Source organism: Neovison vison, chromosome 6, assembly GCF_020171115.1.
Source record: "Neovison vison isolate M4711 chromosome 6, ASM_NN_V1, whole genome shotgun sequence".
NCBI classification, from domain to species: domain Eukaryota; kingdom Metazoa; phylum Chordata; class Mammalia; order Carnivora; family Mustelidae; genus Neogale; species Neogale vison.
The window spans coordinates 200,978,972-200,996,830 of NC_058096.1; the positions used below are offsets into that span (position 1 = coordinate 200,978,972).

The 17,859-nt window shown below is 48.4% G+C and overlaps 1 protein-coding gene across 3 annotated transcripts in view; it reads right to left on the minus strand.

The window, feature by feature from the left end:
• The window catches only part of CACNA2D3 (calcium voltage-gated channel auxiliary subunit alpha2delta 3), an 863,447-nt gene that overhangs the window by 173,424 nt on the left and 672,164 nt on the right, over window positions 1-17,859 (minus strand). For all 3 annotated transcript variants that reach the window (XM_044253365.1, XM_044253364.1, XM_044253363.1), the window contains 7 exons: window positions 17,027-17,110; window positions 9,562-9,633; window positions 9,234-9,295; window positions 7,808-7,875; window positions 3,801-3,846; window positions 3,545-3,642; window positions 802-895 (listed from right to left, as the gene is read on the minus strand). In XM_044253365.1, coding sequence (XP_044109300.1) covers window positions 802-895; window positions 3,545-3,642; window positions 3,801-3,846; window positions 7,808-7,875; window positions 9,234-9,295; window positions 9,562-9,633; window positions 17,027-17,110 — 524 coding nt within the window. The remainder of the gene's footprint in view (window positions 1-801; window positions 896-3,544; window positions 3,643-3,800; window positions 3,847-7,807; window positions 7,876-9,233; window positions 9,296-9,561; window positions 9,634-17,026; window positions 17,111-17,859) is intronic.

Below are 17,859 nucleotides of genomic sequence, written 5' to 3' on the forward strand. Positions count from 1 at the left end.
TTTGTCTTTCATCTCCACTCTAGGCCCTGTCATACTCTACATGTTCCTATACTTCTTTCAAGGTAGTTATCACAATTCTTAATAATCTGGCATACTACACACCACAGACACCCTGATGGCAAGGACTATGTTTGATTGAGTTAGCTCCATTTCACCAACATCTATTCCAGTGCCTGGCTTGTAAACAGACACTCAATCAGTATCTGATGAGTGAGTGAATGAATGAATGGATGAACATGAATGAATGAATGAGAACAGAATGAATGATAGATAGGATAGAAGAGAATATACAAAAGGGAAGGTGAAGAAAGGAATGGAGCCAAAAGCCTTTGATAACAATGACCATTGCCCAGCCCCCTCTCCCCACATCCTCCGCTTCAACACTAAAACCACAGGGTTCTATCTTGACACCCTCACGAATCAGAGCTCCTACTTTCCCATCCTACTTACAACCCAGCCTGGCCCAGATCCCAAGTCCCCTCCAGACTGTGAAGCAGCAGGAGCCACGGCAGGCAAGAAGCTAAGTGCTCCTTCTGCCTCCTGCTCCCTGGGAAGCACCCCCCACCTCAGCACACGAAATTTCATGTAACGCTAAAACTCAAATTATATGTCAAACCCAGGAGCTTGCCACCCAAGCCCGAGCCGCTAATCTGCTCGAGCTCTTGTGGTTTGGAGCTTTGGGGAAAATTAAAGCACTTTAACACCAAGTTCCTAAAACAGTTTAGTTCTTTAAACCATAACCATATTTCGGACGGCTTGTGGGGAAATGACCATGAAAGGGGGACACGTGCAAACACTTACTCAGATTTGTTGAGGGCGAGACTGGTCCAATAGGCTTCAATGGGAGCGCTCACCACGGCATCGAACAGGACCTCTTGTATCAATTCTTTATCACCTGTTGGGAGGGGCAGACTTGAGAAGATGGCTGTGGCTGGGGTCCCCGCAGGGGGAACACGAGGGGCTCGCCTCGCTCACTTATAGGAACTGCAGGCGGCTTTCTCCCACTTTATGCATTTACCTCCCACCAGCTGAAAATACGGAACAGTTCTGACACCTGATAGGCCAGCACCACGGGGGCCCCCAAAGCGTTCGAGGGAGATGACGGTAAATGGATAGTCTCATCGGCGCAGTAGTTCGCGCCGCAGACCAGCGTGCCTTAGAAATTCGCTCTGTTTGTCCTCATTTCTGTCCTGTCATAATCTGCAATTCTTCAGGGCCCTGCTCCCGTCATTTGTAAGAAGAGGAAGGGATGTGATAATGAAACACTCCTATTTTGTGATTCCTTCCATTTAGAAGGTTCTTGTTGGGACACCTGGGTGGCTCACTCAGCAGAGCGTCTGCCTTCAACTCAGGTCATGATCCCAGGGTCCTGGGGTCGAGCCCTGCATCGGGCTCCCTGCTCAGTGGGGAGCCTGCTTCTCCCTCTCCCTCTCTGCCTGGCTTGTGCTCTCTTGCTCACTCTCTCTCTCTAATAAATAAAACGTTTTTGTTTTTGTGGTTTCCCCCACCCCAATCTAAAGTGGGGAATCTGACCCTATCCAAAAGGACTCTTGCCGGCGATGTTAAGGAGTCTGGGGGATATCAGGAGTCCAGACCAGGGGCCAACTAATTATCACTTCCTCCCCTCGGCTGGGGTCCCACAGGAAGTGGCATTTTGCTATAAAAGCAAACACTGAAAACAACTCATCATCAGAAAGACAACGGATAGACTGAAATAGTGTTTTGTAGTGGGATACCGGAGAGTAATCCAAATAAATGCATCAGAGGTAAATGAGCAACACATAAATCTCAAAATGCCATGAGTGAAACACAACTTGTAGAGCAATACATATATTATACCATAGGTAATACAAATAGTATACCATATATAAATGTTAATACGCAAAATAATGAAAATAATGGTACATCCTGTTTAGAGATAGCTGTAGAGAGAAAGTAACAGTATAGATCCGTGGGAGGTAAGAGACCAGTTCGGGGTGGGGGTGATTCTCTTTGGGAGGCAAATGGAACTGTACTCGGGGGCTTTAATATTATCTGTAATGTTTCATTCCTTTAAAAGTACCCAAAGGAAATATGGCAAAATATTAAGATTTCATAAAGCTGAAGGGTAAAGGCAAATTTTTAATATTATCTCTATATCTTTGTTTTCTATTTATTTTTTATTTTTTAAACTTTTTAAAAAAGATTTTATTTATTTATCTGACAGAGAAGGAGAAAGAGGGGGCAAGCACTAGCAGGAGGAGCAGCAGAGGGAGAGGGAGAAGCAGGCTTCCCGCTGAGCAGGGAGCCTGACACAGGGCTCGAGCCCAGCACCCTGGGATCATGACCTGAGTTTAAGGCAGATGCTTAACAGACTGAGCCACCCAGGCACCCCTGTACCTTTGTTTTTTAAATATGCCATTCAGACAGTCCAAGACAATGAAACATGAGGCTTATGTGATGTTCATCTGATCTCTTCTCTTCTGGAGCCTGTGCCAAAAAGTCAATCCATTCCACAGAGCTGTAGTTTAGAAGCTGGACGAACCTCGCTGCATCTCTCACAGGGCTGCTGTGGGGATTCTGTGAGGGAATACCCATAAAGGACTGCACCCGTCACTACGGAAGTGGTACCGGCTAGCGGAAGGAGCAGCTGCTGGGCTCACCAGTGGCCAATCTCTCCTTGACCAGACCAGCTGCTGGAATTCATCTGCCCGTCCAGGGGCTGGGCTCACCGGTGGCCAATCTCTCCTTGACCAGACCAGCTGCTGGAACTCATCTGCCCGTCCAGGGGCTGCTCATGCACTCGATGCGTGTCAGAACTGAGCTCTCTCCCTGCCCCCTCTGCACCAGCCACGGGCCATTCCTGACTTAGTGAGCGCCCTCAAGGGCCTTTGGTAGGAGCACAGGCAGCAGCCTCTATGCCTTGGGAGGCAACACCTCAACGTGGTGATCCCGCTCCAGAGAGAACCAGACCTAGAGTATGGCCCGAGAGGAGTCCTATGCCCTGCCCTCATCTCTCATTTGTAAAATAACGGAGCACATATTCACAGTCCCTTCCCAGTGATAACATTTCCATGCCACTCAGGTGCTCCACTAAAATGGTCCGGTAGGGGGACAAATCCAATGCGAAGGGTTGGACTAGGATTGGGGGCTCTGCGTAACTTTCAGGAGCCCTCACTCTTCCTCCTGTTCCTACAGGAAGCGGACATTTGGGTGGCTCTCATGGGGCTGATAATCCCAGACAAAGCAAAGCTTCCTGTGAAAGCTGAGGGGAAGTGTAGCTTTAAGAACCGCACCCCCCGGACGCTTGGGTGGCTCAGTGGGTTAAGCAGCTGCCTTCAGCTCAGGTCATGATCCCAGCGTCCTGGGATCGAGTCCCACATCGGGCTCCTTGCTCGGCAGGGAGCCTGCTCCTCCCTCTGACTCTGCCTGCCAGTGCTCGCTCTCTCTCCCTCTCTCTCTCTCTGATGAATAAATAAAATCTTTGAAGAAAAAAAAAAAAAAGAGAACCGCCCCCCCTACTATGGCCGCATACCCGGACAGGACGTGTTAAAAGCACACTCACATTGGAGCAGAGGTTCTTTGCCTTTGAGGTAGAGCTTAATAGCTTCTAATTGAGACAGATGACGGTGCTCCGGGTGTAGGTCAGTGTTGCAGTAGGACCTAAGGCCGTGACAGGGGCCAAAACAAGAACATAGGAGGATTTGCTGCATCACCTTCCTTCGCCTTTGAGCCAGGAGGGTTTGGAAGAGAGTACAGAGGACTCGAAATCAAAGACGGCAAGCAACACCCGTGCTGATGAAGGATGGTTTAGTTCTTACCATTCATCTGCCAAGGACACGTCAGGGTGTTCTAAGTCATGCAGGCCTGGAGGTCAAGGAGAAAGGGTTAATGAGTAAGGACCACCTGCATGGGTCACCGACAGCCCTTATCTTCTTGTGCTTCAAGTGTTTGAGGGACGGGCCGCCGAGCAGTGACAAGTAGGTATCAACCCCAAAGAGATCCGGTTCTGCAGGCAGGACTCCAAACAAAGGAAAGGACGCGGAACTCTCTCCCCACTTCCATCTCCCTCGCCCACCACCTGGAGCCTTCCCAGGCTGAGTAACCCAGGAAAGGCTGAACTCCGTGAACTCACAATACACCAGCGAGTCCAGGAGACGAGCTTAGTATGATGGTGCAAACGCTGATGCTGGAGCCCCGCCCAGCCCGTGCAGGGAGCTGGACTGGGCCGCTTAACACAGGCGTGAGGTCAGCAGGTTACTTTGTTTTTCCGCATGTCAGTTTCTTCATGTGCAAAACAGGAATAATCAAAGTCCCTAACTGCTTTGTGGTTGTGAGGGCAAAACGATAGGTTGAACGATAGGAAATTGCCAAGACTCAACTGGTTTTGACCAGGAAACGTTGCTAGTTGTTACAAGATCCTAAGTAAAAATGAGCCATGGGTCCACAAAGGTAGCTGGGACCACTGGGGTTTGCAGGGAATTGGGGAGTTTTTAACAGAACATTCTAGACCACTCTAACTCTGTGGAATCACTTTCTTTCATTATAGCTTCACGTGAAATCACTTTGAAGGTTCATCAGCAGACACACACTTCTGAGTAATGACCGCGGGAACTTGGATGGTGCATACAGCCTGTTGGAGGGGGTCAGGGTTTCCCAAATGGCCCACAGTATCCTACTGGACTCAGGATGCCAATTTCCTCCTCAAATACAAATGTATAACACAAATAGCAAAACACTAGACCTAATATTGCACACTCCTGCTTGATTTTATAGGAAGTAGGGAGCACATTGGACAGAATATCATCATATGGGAGCCAAGTGTCATTTCCTGGCTCCAACACCCACTGGCTGAATGATTTTGGGGGTGTCATTTCAACTCTTTCAGTTCGATTAGTCGGAAGTTGTGGATTATAGAGCCTTACCCATGGACTCCTTGAGAGGGTTAAATGGGACAGTGATGAGTCCCCAGGGTAATCTATGCAGCCATCCCTGCCTGCCTCTGTCCATCCTTTCTTCCCTTTCTCCCTGCCTGCTCCCTTTCCTGCCTTCCCTCCCGACATCAAATGTATGCTGGATGCTGTTCTGGGCCCTGAGACTACAGCCGTGAACACAACAAAATCACCACCCTCATGGTATTTGTCTTCTAGTGGTGGGAAGAGATACACAAATAAGATTAAAATACATAGCATATCAGTTAGTGATGGGAGCTGTGAAGGAAAAGAGCCAAGCCAGAGATAGGAAATAAAGGAGAAAGAATTCCCCTTTTAAGTAGGGTAGTCAGGGAAGGCTTCAGTGAGGAAGGGACTTTTAAGCAAAGACCTGAAGGAGGTGAGAGACAGAGCCATACAGATAACTGGGAGAGAGAGCTCTACAGAAGGAATAACCAGTGCAAAGGCCCTGAGGTCTTACCTTCCTGGAATATTGGGTTAATGATGTCAACTCTATGAATTTCTCTAGTATCTGTTCTCATCCACAAAGCCCTCTCTGGCTCTGTTTCATAGGTCCTACAGATGAATCCCCAGAAGGGAGATCTTTCTGATTGTTTCCTCTCTGAGTTCCCAGGGAACCGAGGAAATGGAATTTTTCTCTAAGCTGCTCACCTCTGATTTTGGTTCTCCTGACACGACATCTACTGATGACTGATAATGCAGACAATAATGACATAAGCTCTAATTCACTGAACTACTATGCTCTCTCTCTCTCTATATATATATATAATGATATATATATATGTATATACATATGTAACAGTGTATATACATATATACACACACATATATATACACAAACACATATCATATATATATACACACACATATGTATACCATTACACATATATACATATATATGTACATATATATGATACAAAGTGTCAAGGAGATTCGGAAGAGAAACAATTTCAGCAAGTAGACTGCAGCCCATACCTTCAGCTTTAGTAGCAACTCCTTACACTGTCGGCAATCTGACTGCTTGTTGACCATCTCTGTAGTACATACGATGGCAAACCATGCTGAGAATGCCCACATTCTGTGGAGTACTGTTCGTTACAGAAGATCCTACAGAAGTGTGGCTGCCATCCCCAGGAAAGCCTAACTTTTCCCAGAACAGAGCAGAACAATGACCGTGCTGTGGCCCTTATGAGAACAAGAGCCTCGATCAGATAGTCCAAGAGGAAGCTGCTTTCTCAGGTCCAGCTCTCCAGGTTGTCAGGACTGAGAGAGGACCGACAGAGGAAGATCTGACCTCGCTGGTATGGAAAACCAGATACTCTTCTCCTTGCTGGGATTCAAACCAATTTCTAACATGGTAACTACAGTGCGTTCTGAAATTCTCTCTGTGACCTCTCAGGATAACAGCTATGGAACAGCGTAAAAGACAGTGAATGAAGAATGACTCAAACGACAGTGTGAAACAATGTGTGTGGCGGTGAGGCGGGGAGAGAAAGAGAGAGAGAGAGGCAGGCCTCTGTATTGAGGATTGGCTAAGGGAATGGATGCATGAGAAGCCAACAGTCCACTAGTAACTCTCTTTCTATTGTTTTGACCATGAGCTGTTTCCTCAGCTTGACCTCAGATAGCTCAGACATGAATTTTCTGGCCACATGGGCAGTGATAATCTGCAGAGCTACACATGGCTCACATGAGCTACACACGGCTCGTTCATCCAGAAAATTCTAGAAGTTAAAAAAAAAAAAAGATTTCTGAGAACACATCTTGTTGAGTATCTTGTTGCCCAGGTTACAAAGCTACCTGCTCCCTCCTTCTAGTCTCTGGGAAGAGATACCACGTGACGGATTAGTGGGCACAACAAAACCTTTCAATCTCCTTCCTTGTCCTTAAGACCTTATGATTATTTGGGAGACAAAAACTAACACCTGTAAAATAATGCACACTGGTTGACAGTACCCCCAGAAAGCTGGCTGTGGAACTTGGCATCTCAGGGAGTGCCAATCTCTTCATTCTCCACTACATCATCAGAGTAAGCCCCGAGAGGGTCTAGCTTCTGGAAGTTCACCCCATGCACTTGTAATCAGGTCTAACTAATTAAAACTGGCTCATAACCGACCTTCCTGCTCTTGGCCAGAATTTCTGGGGACACTCAGGAAGAGCCCTGGTCTGGTCTTGCTCCTCTTCGTGGAGATATAAAATCTACACCCACACTGGGTGAGTGACTTACCGGGGCCACTCAGGGAGCAGAGACTTTCAGAGGTCAGCTTCACCCTCCCCATGAGCCAGTGATACCAGGGAAGGTCCCTTCTCTGAGGCACTGAGTTACTGGCTTGTGGCAAAGGACACTGTGGGCATGACAGTGGTTTTAAAGTTTAAAATACTAGAATGACAGCTACCACTTGTTGGGAGTTTAGATGTGCCTGAGCTTTATGAAGACAAGAGGATTTGGGAATCTCAAAATGTTCTTTATTCCTTCGGACCTGTGTATATCATCCAAATGATCCTATTTCCCCTTGGACTTGAACTGCTTGAAGCAGAAACAAGACTTGTGGCTCAGCTGTGTAGGAGACTAAGGCTTGCATATCTTTGTTTCCATGCTATTCTCCCTGGGCTTGAATTTTTACACTATTTTGTATTTTTCTTGAGAGCGATTTTTATGCCTAGGAAGAATATAGTCGGTGGATAATACCCTGGGTTGGTTCAGCAGTTTTGTGAATTGAAGCAGAAGAGAAAGAAATGAAATCATCAGGAAGGCCACCACGAGTTGGGGGGTTGGGGTGTCCCACCATCTGGAAGGCCAGCTCCCATCAAGCGGACAGCTAGTTGAGTGAAATGGCCAGGACGGAAGGATAAGACAGGTCAAGACGGCATCTTACCTTCTTCAATGGTCACATTCCCTCGGAAGAAGTATTTCCCGTGACCTCTGGAGAGCGCCACCCCTAAGCTGTGCAGAGAAACAAAACAGACCTTGAAACCCATGGCATCGACTGGAATAGACTTGTGATTTCACTTTTTATTTTCCATGTTCACATTTCCATCTCACGTTCTGTCAACAACTGTCCCAACAGTTTACTTTCAAAACCCCACTGGTCATCATTGGTGTTGGTTTTTCTGAGGTTCAATCAGCTGCTTCAAAGCCATGTCTTCCGGGACGCGCCGGCAGCCCTTTGCTGCCCACATGCATTTTCAGAGATGGGACTAACTGCTCTCGCCCTTCTCTCAGATGCCCTGGGGAGAACCAAATGCCCTACTCTTCACCACTACCTTATGCGCTCCTGCCTCCCAGTCAGCCTCACATGGGGCTTTTCAGACCCTAGAGTTTACGACTGGGGAAAATGAATCCCCTGTCTAGGACGAAATGAAAACTTTCCCAATACTAGGGTGTGGCCACATTAACGTGTTCTGGGCTTCTAGTCTAATAGATGCTCCCCTGACCCTTCTCTTGGGCTTGATTTAAGCTCCTTTCTAAAGGAAGAGAATGTATTTTGGAAACATAGTCTCTTCGTGTGACAAACCCACTTAGCGGTCATGGGTTCCCTCGACTACTCTGCTTCCAAATGGAATCAAACTCAGGATCCCTGGCAGTCTACGGCAACACAATGCCCTAATTTATTTTTCTGATTCATCGAGAGTCAGGAAATTCTTTCTTTCCTCAGCTCTGTGAGTCTTCGGTTCGGGAGTGAAGCAGCCCCACAGAAATAACTTCTTAAATAGGTGTTACAGGACTAAGGGCATCGTAGCAGGAGCCTCTAGGAGGCCACATGCATGTCTGAAAGCAGGCAGTGAGGCCAAGCCATCTTTCAGGACAGTCACAGAGCGATAACAGGATCCAGAGGTAGACAGGCACAGAAGGACAGTTTGGAGAAATTAAAATGGACGCACAACATGGAGGGATGGGTATGCTACCTCCTCGTGCACAGGCTTGCTTGCTTGATCATGGAAATAAAAGGTGAAATGGAGCTCACTGGGCAGCAAGTGAGCCAGATGGTTTAAGGACCTGGCAGCCCTCTGAACGCCCCCACTCCGCCCTTAGCTGGAACCCCCAAAGCTGACTTGCTTGATAATGAGATGCAAAAGCCATGACCAATCGAGTGAGTTCTCCTAGGTGAGCCTGAACCATCTTCCCCCTTCTGGAAAACAGAAACAAAAGCAGCCTGGGAAAAGCCCCTTCCTCACTCTTTCCAGCCTTTCGGCAGGGTGTTTGGTTCTCTTCAGATGATGAGCTCTGAGAGCCTCAGCAGGTTTTGTACAAACACAACTGATGGATCTGATGGAATGTCCATGTATTATGGTCAGCTCTACCTGAAAGGAGTACCCTTGATGTCTGTATAATAGTAGTCATTTGTCATCACCAAAACCCGTTTCTAGATTGAAAAAAAAAAAAAAGTCGTAGAGAGAAGAAAATACGGTTAGTCTGCTAGGTGAAGCTTTCAGAAACAAATAAAAACAAATGGACACACTATGATCAGGTTAACAGTACTACATGAATCTCATTTGAGATAAGTAAAGACAAGAGAAAAATGATCTCAGCGAAAGATATTTATTCCAGATAGAGCTTTCAAAGCTAATTTTTCACAGTGGGTTGTTTTAAATTAAGAGGCAAGAAGGTTTGAGAAAAAAAAAAATGTACCCCTTTGTCCACTGTCTTCTTCACCTCCATGGAGAACTTCCCAGTCTTCCGGTTTACCATGGCATTTCTTAACTAAAATGATCAAAGAAAGTTCGGTATTAGCTCTTCCCCCGGTTGCAAGTTATCTGGACATCTTGTGTCCTCCAGCTCGGGAGACATTTGGTGGTTTGTGCAAAACAGAGCTATGACAGGGCTGGGTTGTGTCCCCACCAAAGGCTGGGCACAATGGCTCCAAGTCAGCATGCTGGGCTCGGTCCTCTGAAACATGGTTCCTGCAGAATAAACATCCAGCTGCCCTGCCGGGGGAGAGAGGCTAACAACAATAAATGACTGTCAACTTCCATTTGGGGGTGCTCCTGGGAACCTCAGGGCAGCACCCATGATGTGGATGAAGCCCGAGGGTCCGGGAACCGAGCCCCCCCCCCCAGCGTGAAAACACTCTAGAAGCAAGAACGTTTCTGGGACAAGTCACATTTTCCAAAAAGGGTATTCATTTGTCATGAAGAAATCATTTTTCAAAACAGTACCAAGTCAAAGGTGTTTTTCTACACAGTAAGTTTTTCTTTTCTCTTCTTTGCTTTCTTAAAGACCAACCACCTGGAAGACAGGGACTCGCTTCCTATAGCACGAAGCATCTTCAGATGCTCCTGGAGAAACCCGGTGAGGTTAACAGTCTTGCTTTACAGCGACAGGCAGCCGAGCGGGGGGACCCGGTAATTGAGTTTTGGAGGTTCCATCTAAGGACACCAAGCCTCGTGCCCTCCCCCCTTCCCTGGCTGACCTCTTCTAATTACATGCGGCCCTTCTGTGGGCTTCAGAGATGGACCGCAGACGCCGTGATGAGAGATGGGCCGTCGTAGGCACCAATGGGAGACGAGGGGGATGCCAGTGAGTGGAGGAGGAGCAAATGCTGACAGGCCACAGCCTGTCGGGAAAGGCTCTTTCCCAGCCCCATGGCTTCCCCTCCCCCCCATCCTCTTCCCTCTTCTCTCCTCTGAGGAGCTTGACTAAGATCTGGCCGATAGAAAACTGCAAAGCTTGCAAGCAACCTAAATTTGATTCGGGGCCGTCTAGCTTTGGGTTCACATTCCCATCTTCTGTGAGAGAGGGAGAGAGAGAGTAAAAAAGCATAATTTTTAGCTGGAGGCATGTATAAAATAAAACATATATTTTACTCTAGATATTTTTTAACAACACATAATGGGCATTTCTGGAAATATTTTCCCATTTTAACTTTTGTGGTTTTGGATGGGGAGAGCTGGTCCTAATTAAGTCTACTTTCTAACTTTTAAGAACGGCTCGATTTATCTTGAACATGGTTTTCATTTTTCCTCTTTCTGGTGCCTGCCTAAAGCCATTTGGGACCTTCCCCTCTCACATTCCCCAGGCGGGTTGGAGATTAGGTAAGCTTCTCGGAGAGTCCGTACCACCCTGCCCCCAACTCCCAGTAGCACCGAACAAGCAGCGTGGTGGGGGGGTGAGGGCTGGTGGTGGGGGGGTGGTGAGGGCTGGGCGGCTCCAAGGCCACGGTCACTGACGAGTCCAGTCTTTCTCTTTTGGACTACACTTACTAACCACCTACATGTGGGGCAGGACGGTGCTGTAGTGAAGGACTCTGCAGCCAGAGCTTATGAAAGAAGCACTTACTCTCTCTCTATGCCTCAGTTTCCTTCTCCGCAAAATGGAACTACTGACAGCACGCATGTCACAGAGCTGCTGTGAGAAGTAGATGAGCTGATATTTAGAAGAGTGCCTCATCCACCCTAAGCACTCAGTAGATGTTAGCTGTCCCCACCATCGTCCCCACCACCATCATCGTCACTACTGCCCTCCCCCACTTCAAATGCCAGACCAGGATTCAAGCTCGAGTTTGCTTGACACGGATGCCCATGCTCTAAACCAACATTCTTCAGACTTCGACTAGGAGGCACATGAGAAATAGATCATCCTCTGGGATGCTCGCCGCTGTCTCCTCTTTTCATAGATTCCATTGCCTGTAAGTGCTGCTCATGGACCAGTCACAGACTTTGTGACCTCCCCCCAACTCCTGCACTAAAACTGCTGCTCTTCACCCCCTGTGGGTGGGCACAGACCAAAAAAGAGGCAGGCCACCAAAGAGGAAATAACCCGGGGTGTCAAGACTCAAGTCTTACCCAGGACACCCTTGTTCCGTGACCACTCCGTGGCTCCATTTCCTCCTTTACATTCAGTCCATCAAAAGTGTCCTGAGCGAGGACTCCCAGACCCCAGGGATTGTGTCAGGTTCTATGTAATTGTGTTGATCGGTCTTATAAAGCCCAGATAATACGGACAGATACCATCTTTTGAGCTTTTACAATGTGCCAGACACAGGTTTTAAAACCCTCAAAATAAGGCATCATTTTCCTTATTTTACAAGTGGAGAAACTGAGGCACAGAGTTAAGAAACCTGCCTATAGTCACACAGGCTCTCTGCCCCTTAAGCCCGTGCTGTTAGTTTTGCTTCCCAAATCAGGAGAGAAAGCATTTAGACAAATTTAAAGCATTAATATAACAACGGTACAGCATGAATACAAAAAGAATGTATTGGTATTTCTGGATTTTTTTTTTTTTTATGAAAGAAAAGGTTTTAAATTTGACCAGGCAACAGTCTTAGCTTTTAACTTTCCTACAGGTTCTGGGTTTTGTGAACTGGGGCTGAGAGGAAGGTGGTTTCTGACCTCGTGATCATGGGAGGAAACGGGGATTTTGCGCCTTTTCAACAGACTGTGTGGTGAGAATACAGCACCATGAGACCAGAACGATCTAGAAATGTCACTTTTCCATTGGAGGAAACTGAGGTTTGAGAAGGGGAGCAACTTGCCCCAACCACTATGGTCAATCAGTGGCAACACTGCCCCAGGGGTCAGTTTATAAGACAAGATGGTGGAGGGACCCAGAGCAGAGACCAGAATAGTGACGGAGTCTTGAAGCTCGCGGTCCCCACCAAGCCAGGAAGGGCAAAGATCGATGGTGCTCTTCAGAACTAGCCAAATGGCCCTCAAATTTCCACCACCTGGATTACAGCAGTGAGTACCTGGAGAAATGAAAATGGCCTGGCGGAGGAATATTCCCAAGCAAGTCTGGGTGTGCCCCAATGTTAGCATATTACGTAGTCAGTAAAAAAATCACATGTGCCCATGTTCAACTTCACAGCGCCAAAGGAGAGCAAATTAAACATCAACAATACGCCTTTATTTCTCCCCATCTGATGCAAGCGTGATAATGCAGCGGACATTAAAGCAGCTCTCGCCACAGCGGGGTTGATAAAAGAAAGATTTACTTAACCTCTTGGTTAGAAATAGTTTTCTGGGGATGGTGATCAGCTCCCCGGCCTCTCTGGGAACCACCCTCCTTCTCCCGGGTCCTGCGCTATCCAGATCGGACGCGTTTCCGCGGAGCCCCCAGTGAGACTGTCTCTCTCTCGCCCACACCCCAGAGCTGCAACAGCCTCGCGGACCATTCAGAGCACCCCTATGACAAGCTGCTGGTCACGCTTCTGGTTCCATCACAGCCTCTGGCTCTTCCTCCTGTGCTAGAGCTTGTGAAGGAAGCTCTCCCCCAGAGGTTCACTGGCCGCCTTGGGTTTTACGCGTAAGTGTGTAATGATCCTCATTCTGCTGACAGTGATTTGCTCTCCACATCAGAACACGAGCCTCACCTTTCCTGGGGCGCAGGTGGCACGCACTTCCAGGCCCCCAAGGTCAAGCCATGTGGGTCAAGCCAAGACATGAAAGGGGAAGGGAGAAGCAGGAGATAAACAGGTCTGTCATTTCCAAGCAAGCGTTTAACCAGGATATGAAAACAGACTCGGGCACAGAGTATCCGTACAACAAAATCAAAATCCTCTCTCTCTCTCTCTTTCTCTCTCTCTCTGTTTCGGGGGCAGGGGGTGTGGGGGGGGCTGCACTTGGTTTGGCCACCCAGGGCTCAAGCATGAGCTGCAGAGACACTGGAGTGGGTGTGAAGAACAGACTAATGGGGCAAGTTCCCATCAATTTACCCCAGGACAAGAGGTTTATGGAGCTTTAGAAAGAAAAGACTCGAAGGAAATTTTCCACAGAATCACCGTGGGGAAGGCAAAATGTGAGTTGACTGCAGAGCCGCAGAAAAGGCTCACAGGGCAGCAGAAGGGTTTTCAGGGGCCGAGGCCAACTCTGGCGGGTGTTTACAGCGCCACCCCATGGCGAGCATTTGCTCAGCAGCTGGCTGCAAGGACTCCCCATTTCTGCTGCACCCCTCAGGGGAGGGTGCTGTGGGAATGCTGTGAGGGCACTGACACAGAGTCTTTAAGGACTCCTGGACTCAGTGGCATAACAAAGTTGATCAAGAGCTTTGGAGCCAGGCGGCCTGGGCTGGAATCCACACGGCGTGCCCGTGGACCAATCCGTTCTCTGCCTCAGTTTCCTTACAGCAAGATGAGGACAGCAGTAACACTGACTTTGTAAAACTGCTGTGTAGACTCGGCAAGTTCCTCCACACATAGCACCGGGAACAGTGCTGGCATATAGGAAGGACTCGCTACATCAGTTATGATTATCCACATTTTTTTTTTCACAGAAATAATCATGTTCACAGTGGAAAGTTTTAGAAATGACTAAAAGGTAAAAGAAGGAAGATGCCATCCTTAAGTCCTTCAACCATCTGTAGGAATTTATAACCAAAGGATAAACTCCATTTTAAAAGATTTTTTTTTTTTTCCTTCCCAGAGGTGACCAACACTGGTGATTCAGGTCAGCCTATGGGTGTCTTGGGTTCCCTTCCTGGCTTCTGGGTTTCCAAAGAGCCTCCTTACTCATTGTATTCTGATGTGATGCCTAAGTCGCCTGGAGACTGGCCCAGATGTCCTGTTCATACACCTCTAAACGGCTTCTAATTTTCTCCTTCTTTTTAAGATTCTAATTTTAGCCCGTCTATTTTGCACATGTTTTAAGAGTATTTGTGACCTCACATCTTTTTTGGAAGGACACAGGGTCTATGTTATAAATACCATCATTACATTCAACAAGAGTCGGGCTGCCAAGAGAAGTAGGAAGCTCCTTCCAAGGAGTTCTCTGCAGCTGGGCAGGCTCTGCTTCACGGTCTTTCCTAGATCTTGACCCAAAGCCCGCCTTCTGTCACTTACATGCCAACCCCAGTGGTGCACACATGGGCATGTGGGATGACATGTCAATGTTACAAAGCTTCTCTGTATAGGTTCCAGTATTCTCCAGTCAAGAGAGTGCAAATCTCTAGGAGAGAAATGGCGACCTTCCGCAAATGTGTTGGAGGTGAAGGAATTCACACGTGGAGTGTACCATGTTCCTCAAGGAAGTAAGACAAGAGACCCAAACCAGAGAGACCACGAGAGACCAGCTGGAGTGGAGTAAGAGCAGTGAACTTGCAGGAGATGTGGGAACTCTGCAGGTGGACACGGAAAACCCAGTGCTGCGAGTTGGATGGAGGTGAAGAACATGTAAGAGGCTGGGAATCCGATGCTCGCAGCTCCGATGAGAAAAGAGGTTAGAGCAAGGAAGCCACCATTAATAAAAGGAGATACTAGCTCCTCGAAAATTAACTGGCATGCCGGCAATGGCTAGAGTGAGCCAAGACATAAATCTCTTCCAGTAACATGATGTGAGGGCTCCGAAGTGAGAACGAGCGTAAAGCAGTTTTCCTCCCCTATTGATCCAAATGGATGGGATGAAGGGAGGGGGAGGCATGTTGACGGCAAGGTTCCAGCCTTCTGGGAAAGGAAACCAAAAGGTCCAGTGGAGTCAAAATAAAGCAACTGATAAAGTGAAGATGGAAGAGAAAGGAAAACAGTGGAACACCCCCTTCAGACACTCAAGAGACAATTTAGCAGCTGCAAAACCATGGGGGCATTCATTCACGAACGGGTTACCCGAGGATGAATGCTGATGACAATAGTACAGAGACCAGCCACGGTCACAGACACTCCCCATGTCCACACTGTGGTGGACAGGCATTTTCATCTTTCAGCATGTTAACACATTTAAGAGTCACAGCAGGTCCGATGTACGCAGGATCATCATCATCCTCACTTTACTGGGAAAAGAAGGACCCAAACCAAAATTGGGGCACAGAGAGAATAACTGTGTGCTTGAGCCCAACAGCCCGCAGATCGCCATCTTGGGATTGGAACCCAGGCGGGCTAATGCCCCGGCAGTGCCCCTCCCAGCTGCGCCAGCCTGCTTCACGGTAAGAGCAGGAGGAAAGGGGAGAGCATGGACTGGGCATGGCACAACCGAAAGACTCTGATGACCCTGTTTAAGGAACAAGATGTAAAACCCTCCCAGGTCATTGAGCTGACCCGACGTCAGGCCAGCAGCAGGAGGGGAAAGAGGGCAGGTGAGGGAGTGGTTTTTTACCAAACAGTAGTTATTTTTTCTGAACTTGAGTTCCAAGAGTCCTAGTACAGATGAAGGAAATCAGCTACACTTCTCAGATATGCTTCTTGCTTCTTTCACAGGGCAGGAAGAAACGCCAAGATTTACGCTAGCTGAGACGTCCAGAGAGCACAGACACAAAGAGAAGAAAACGACAGCAAGAGAACCCAGCTGGAGAGTCCAAATGGTTCCCCTCAACAACTCTTGGGAAAGCAGGACAGACTGAGCGAAAGACCCACGGCTCTCTCTGCGGTCAAACTGAAGAAAGGACCCAGGACAAGTCAGGGAGGATGCGGGCAGAGAGCTGTGGTCCTGGCATGGGTGGACCACAGAGAAAGTCAAGAGCAAGGATCCAGGCAGGAACTCACGGGAAGTGACAATTTAATTAAGGACAGTCTGCCTACATTCACGCAAAGTCAGCCATGTCGAACAAATCTGATTTATTGAGGAAATAACAAGGAGACGGATGGGGTTAAGTCATGGGCAGGAGGAAGGCTTTTGATACAGTGCCAAAGTCTGAGTCTGGGTGGGGAAGGAGCGAGTGTGCCCTCACATGCAGTGTGGCCGGAAGGGGGACAGCCCAGGACACAGACTGCCATCCATGCAGAGGGGTCCTGAGTGACTCTCTGAAAGTAAGGGTTGTGCCCATGGCATCCTGGCAAGTTCGTCTGCCCTTGACTGGATGGTGGGCACAGCCTTCTGCTGCCCAGCTGGGCTCGGGCCATGCTCCCCTGAGGTGGCAGATCCCTTAAACTGCACTGAGGAAGGGTCTGGATGAACCCACAGCAGAAGGGACCAGAACCCGGCAGGAATGGTGTCAGCCGACGGCACAAAGCAGGCAGGTGGCTGGCCGAGCCATAACTGTCCCAGCCAGCAGGAGACTTATAAACTCCCAATGCCATGAGAAGAGCCCATTGTCTTCACATCCCGCTGGGGGACAGGTGTCCTCTGGGGTGGGGGTGGGGGGGCTCGGCCAGCTCCTCAGGTGGCCGCCAGGTATAGAAGTGGGTCCCCTGGAGCGCTCCCGCCTCACTGGGCTTGGAAATCAAGTCACTTACCACATCGTCCCGGTCTTCCCACTCCACCTCAGAGAGGTCAACGCTACTGTAGTTAGGTTTCCTTCGCTTTTTTCCTTCTTCATACTGGCAGCAAAAGAAGATAAAGAAAAAGAAAAAAAAAAGAAAAGAAAAAAAAAATTTCCATGAATCATCTGCCAGGACAGGCTTTACCTCCCCAAGCCCTGGTTCTTGGCTGGGGACAGAGTGAAGAGACACTGGAGAGAACCCAGCGGGGTACAATCCGACGGACTGTAAAAGCAGGAAAGCCCAGGCCAGTTGGCCCGAGCTGGGGGGATAACGAGCTGATGTTCCTTGATGTGAATTTACCTACTGGACTCGTTGCCTCCGAATCCACCAGAAGCAAAGCGAAGATTTCCCGTGCCTGGATGGCACCTTTGTGGAATAGGGGAGCTCCTTCTCTGCCCCCAAGTTTTAAAAGCCATCCCTCTGTGACACAGGAAAGGGCTTTTCATAGTTTACCAAAAATGTAGCGCTATCCCTTTGTCCCCCCCATCCAGTCTCAAACCCATGCCATACCCTTCGGCAAGGAAACAAAAAGCACTGGTCTCCACAGTTGGGCTCAACATCCTGGCGACATTTTGTAGACACACGGAGCCTACTACTTGCTATCACACAGGCCGCAGCAGGACTGAACTGAGTACAGCCTCTGTGCCCAGAGTGGTTGTGGGTGCTGGGAGTCATTGCCAGATTTAATGACCATGAGGGCATTTCTCTGGAAAAGCTCATAAGTGTCTTAAGAACTGGAGAGTGGTTTTTCTTTTTTCACCCTAAATCACTGGTGTTAGTCACCCCACAAGACTACCATTTTATCC